This window comes from Pseudopodoces humilis, chromosome 1, assembly GCF_049639895.1.
Source record: "Pseudopodoces humilis isolate 2021_Gansu_Grassland_sample_001 chromosome 1, ASM4963989v1, whole genome shotgun sequence".
Taxonomy (NCBI): Eukaryota; Metazoa; Chordata; class Aves; order Passeriformes; family Paridae; genus Pseudopodoces; species Pseudopodoces humilis.
This window is the reverse complement of record NC_142200.1, coordinates 83,331,725-83,336,624: the sequence shown is the minus strand read 5'-3', so window position 1 is coordinate 83,336,624 and position 4,900 is coordinate 83,331,725. Positions and strand designations below refer to the sequence as shown.

At 39.9% G+C, this 4,900-nt stretch overlaps 1 protein-coding gene across 1 annotated transcript; it reads right to left on the bottom strand.

Moving 5' to 3' along the window:
- Positions 1 to 304: 304 nt before the first annotated feature.
- On the bottom strand, positions 305 to 4,018 carry LOC102100310 (serpin B4-like). Its single transcript, XM_088058013.1, has 7 exons — positions 3,851 to 4,018; positions 3,287 to 3,343; positions 2,548 to 2,676; positions 2,222 to 2,339; positions 1,760 to 1,902; positions 859 to 1,026; positions 305 to 709 (listed from the first exon to the last, which is right to left on the bottom strand). Exons 1-7 carry the CDS (start codon positions 4,016 to 4,018, stop codon positions 305 to 307), a joined length of 1,188 nt encoding a protein of 395 aa, XP_087914139.1.
- Positions 4,019 to 4,900: the final 882 nt, after the last annotated feature.

The following is a 4,900-nucleotide window of genomic DNA, read 5'->3' as shown; positions in this document are numbered from 1 at the left end:
AAGGCTCAAAGTAAAATTTTCTCTGCAGAGCCCTCTAGAGGACTACAGCTTTTTTGGCAAATACCTCATAGTGTATTTAAGGTAGATGTCATTTTGATGAGGCCTCCTAAAAGTATGCCTAAGATTCACGGGGTTTAGGGTTTTATCTTTAATTTGGGTCTTCTCAGATAGTCTTTTTATTTACAGCAAACTAGACTTTAGGTAAAAGCCTAGAGAAATGTCTTTTGTTTTGTGTTTTATCCTTATTGCTTGCCAGTTGGGATGTAAGTGGGGAGAAATATCTTATTTCCAATATAACCTCCACTTAAGGAGAAGAATATCTTCCAAAGAAGAGAATGGTGTTGGTTTGGTTGTGTCTGATGAAGAAGAGGAATGGACGGTCAGCTTTGAACTCATAAGTCTCTGGGCAACACAGAGGCATTGCAAGAAGTCCCATGGAACAACCAGCTTCGGTGCCCTCTTCAGTCACTTCCACAATTGTCTTCTGGATGGCCTGGGACACAACCAAGCCATCTTTCATAGAGATTCCTGACAAATCAGCTTTTCCCCACTCAAAAACATTCATTACTCCCATCTCTTGGAGAGTGCTGTTGAGAACATAACTTTCCTCCATCTTGAACTGGGGCAGGTACACCTTCACTCTCACTGGTTGCATCGTAGCCAAGCTGGTCCATTCTGCTAGTTTTTCGTAGGTGAGGGCACATTCAAGCTGTAAGGTGGTATTGGGAGTTATGATTGGCACCATAATGAATGACAGGAAAGGAAGTTCAGTTTTTCCCACTTGTCTTCTGACCACACCGGAGCAATGCTAAAGTATTGCTCTCTATGTATGTTACTAGAGAGAAAATTAAGTATTACCTGTTCTAGGCCAGTAAAGTCCTCACAGTCATCTTCAGGAAGAAGAATGAACATGCTCATTTCATTATTGAAGTACTGGAGCTCTATGATTTTTGTTTTCAGTTCCTCTATGATGGTCATGTTAAAATTTCCTTCTTGAAACATCATCTGCACTTTCCTTCTCTCATTCTGGAACACATGAAACATATTAAATGGAAAATACAGAAATTATCACCCTGGTTTTAATTGGGTTCAGCACTGAGGTTAGAGTTCAGCTCAAAAGCATTATTTTAACTGGTTATACATTTAAAGTACTTGTAGCATTGATGTGTTCCACTCAGCTGTAGTCCCCATGAAGTTATCTATTTTTGAAGCGTAAAAACTGCATTTCCTTTTCTAATGATGCCAAATTACTTTGCTCACAACTTCCTCATTACATCTTTCTTTTTTCTGGTGTGTCAGATGAGGAAACAGATACGACTTATGCAACCATAAATTAAATTCTTCATGAATAATGTATACATTCCCCTGGCATAATTGGTCTTTAATACATTTTTTTCCCAAAAGCACACACTGTTCTGTTCGTAAATAGTAGCAGAGAAACAGAATCTTGAGTTTCAATCTCAAGAGCAGACTATTTTTGAAACAGCACCCCTTAGTTGCAAAATCCCCAACAAAGTGCATGTGCCCAGTGGATTTGGTCCAACAAGGATCTCAGCTGCAAAAGAACCACCTCTGATGTGAATTGGTACAAACATTTATATATTTGGTTAGGAAAACTGAGAAAAATACAGCCTTCTATTGTTCTCACTTAAGACCATTGTTTTGTCTTGGGATAACAGGGAGGAGAAAATCTGTTATTACAGGAGACAGAAATCTGACCTCCATCCCCCAGCTGCTTCAGTTCCTGCCTATACTGTACCTTGTTCAGGTGGAAATACATTTCCTTAGTGTCTTCTTTCTTAAATTCTACTGCCCACTTTCCTTTAAAATATATAGCATTGACCAGGACGAGTACAGTAGAGGGATCAATAAAACCAGCAGCAAATAGGTCTTTGATTTTACCTATAAAAATAATGAATTAAGAAGAATTATTACTTTGTTGTGGAAATCAGCTAACTTTGACTATTAATAGTTATTTCTTTTAAATTCACAAGTGGCATAATGCTGTCAGACAAATGACAAATATTTATGTACAGCTTTGGAACCAATGAACTCGAGGCATTTTTGTTCCCCTTACTACATTTATTTCTTATTGAAAAGAAAAAAAAATAGTTCAGATGTTTAATATATAAAAATCTTCCAATCTTTGGAAAAATGTAGAGAGTGATCTTCCTAAGTGGTTCAATTGCAAATCAAAAAATCTGCACATTTTTTTCTTTACCTTTTGTCTCATTTTCAACCCAGAAGTTAATTTTGTCTCTGACTTCTTCTTCAGTGTATTTAAAGTTTACTGGTTCCAGTTCTGCTCGATAGAATTTTTTTGTGGAATCCAAGTACCGCTGGAAAGTACAAATTGCAGAAGTTTATTGCAATGGGGTGATTTTTATAAGATAGATAATTTCATGGCTTCAGGATAGTTCCATGTAGTAGATCAGCAAGAAAGAAATTAGAAAAAAAAAAAAAGGTATATGTCCCTTTGTGCTTTATGTTGGAAAACATTCTGCTGAGTCCCCACTCCCTGTTACAAGGGAGACCATGGTCAGTTACCTGGAAGAACGGGTAAGTAATTTCTCCAAAGAGCCTGTTGGCAATGGTGAGACAACAGCCTGGTCCAGGTTCACTGACTTCAGCCAACAGAGCCTGGAACTGGGAATGGACTCCTTCATCTTCTTCACACTTCAAACAGGAAAACAGATGTTTCGTGGTAGGCTTGAGCTTTCCTATGCAAAGTTGGACCTGAGGGTGAATTGCAGCCTCTCTCTGCATGAGAAACCCTACTCCACCCAGCTGATACAGGCACTGGAATAAACACACCAGGACACCACCTCCTATTCCCCCTGTGCCACATGTACAGAATGACAAAACTGTTCCCCCTCAGGCCCGCACCAGCTCACCTCTGAACCACGCTGTATCCGACAGAGATGCCTCTGTGCACACTAAGCAAAAGGCTTCTGGCTTAGAGACTGGGAGAAGCAAGCTCCAAGGTGCCTTTGGCATGCTCTGTAGTCAAACCTTTGCAGGTGGCAATTGAAGCCCTTACCACATTTTAGATTGGCTCTGCTGTTTTGGTTAGAAACCCATAATGAGAAGGCTCAGCTGTTGAAATGTGTGATCTCACAAGGCCCCTTAAATAACTAATAAAGGAACAATAATAAGCAGGTCTGCAAATCTAGATGGAGAGGCTGATCAGCCCTGCTGTGCTTTCTGATTAAGTGATTGTCTTCAAGGAAAAAGGCTGAAAAACTGGCTCCTGTTGATTCAGCTCAGAGCTGCAATTGTGTCTTACCTCTCCAGATGGGTATCCTTGTCTTGTACTGCTCAAAACTTCTCTGAAATGAAAGACCTGCAATGTAAATATTGGGTGAATGCAGCTGAGTGAAGGTACTTCAAAGCCAAAGCCATGTTGCAAGCCTATCCCAAAACACAGGCAGACACAGTCCCTGCAGAAAGGCCCCTTTGTTCTTTACCATAAAATCCTAGCAAGTGAACAAGTAGTTTTAGGAGAATGGTGAGTGCGTGAAATCTTTGAAATCTTTCTGCATGAGAAGGGGGGGCTTTGGGTGTCCAGAGAAAGCAGAAAACCACATTAAAGGGAAGGTACTCTTCTGAGCTCTGAGAGTGCAGGGATACCTCTGAAACACTTTCTTTAGCTCTGATGTATCCATCGAACAGTCCATTCAATAATAATGCTTAGCCTGAAGAAGTTTGGTGTTGAGAACAGCATAGTGTATTTTTAAAGGGCTCTCTGCATACATCAGTCCTTTGGATGTTTAGGAACTGTGTCAGAGGGAGCAATCAGCCTCTTGGCTCATACCTTGCTCATCGTTCCCTTTTCAGAGCAAGGGCCTACCTTCTCAATCTGCTCGAGTGTGCTGCCCCTGGCTCCAAGGACAACCATTCCAAAGGCAGCTGACAGGCTTAGTGGGGAGAAGAAGATGTTTTCATTTCTTTTTCTTTTGTTCAGCTCTCTGAAAAAGTCAAGACAGAACCTGGCATTGGCTGCGCTGAGAGAGCACATTTTGGCACTGTGATCACCTGAAACAAGGGTAAAAATTATTTTGGTTTCTCATCCTTACACCTGTTTTATTTAGATGCCCTGCTAAGATTTATTGCAACAGCTTGGCTGAATTATTCAGTACTTCATGGAAATTCCCTGTTCATTACATTTGGGATTTCACAGTGAATCTGAGAACCAGCATCCCTGAACAGCAGAAGAAACACATTTGCAGAAATATTATTCTGAGTTGAGCTGCTTCTCCAGCTAATGCAATAGCTATGGCTTTGCCACTTAGCCCTAACTTTGTCTTAAACAAACTTCCAGTTCAGTTTATATCCTGATCTTTTTGCCTTGAGTCCTCCAGGCATAGCTCATTAATTACACCCTTGATCGTATCTTACTCTTTGTTTATCTCTGAAAACTTTGCATAGTTCAGCTGCGCCTGACACACTGTCCTTCCAAGGCCGGTTGCTTAACAAATGTTTGACAGAAAAAGGAACTACAGACAGGCTCACTTAGTAAGATTTTGAATAGAAATACATTGTGCATTAGTAGAAAATTCCAGATATATTTTTTTATCTGAAGCTTAAACTCTTTTTCCTGCAGCTTAAACTCTTTTTCCCAGATACACTTCTGTTACAATCACTATTACTACAAGCAGGTCATCTTGAATGTTCTGCAAAACTCTTCATGTCTTAGACCAGGAACAGAGTTCCTTTCTCACTAAAGACTTTTTCCAGTGTCTGCATCGAGTAAAGTGTTACAGAAGCACCTGACCATAAGATCAGTATTTTAGAAGTTCCACTATTCTAAGTCACATTTGGTTTAATTCTTACCAAGTCTGAATAACTTCCTCCACACATGTAGTAAGTATATTTCCCCTATTACACATATAAACATTTG

Coding starts and splice junctions, on each gene's coding strand:
- LOC102100310 (XM_088058013.1), bottom strand. CDS start 4,018: ATGTGCTCTCTCAGCGCAGCCAATGCCAGGTTCTGTCTTGACTTTTTC. Junction 1,903..2,221: donor GGTTGAAAATGAGACAAAAG/GTAAAGAAAAAA, acceptor TTATTTTTATAG/GTAAAATCAAAGACCTATTT. Junction 1,027..1,759: donor TGTATTTCCACCTGAACAAG/GTACAGTATAGG, acceptor CATGTGTTCCAG/AATGAGAGAAGGAAAGTGCA.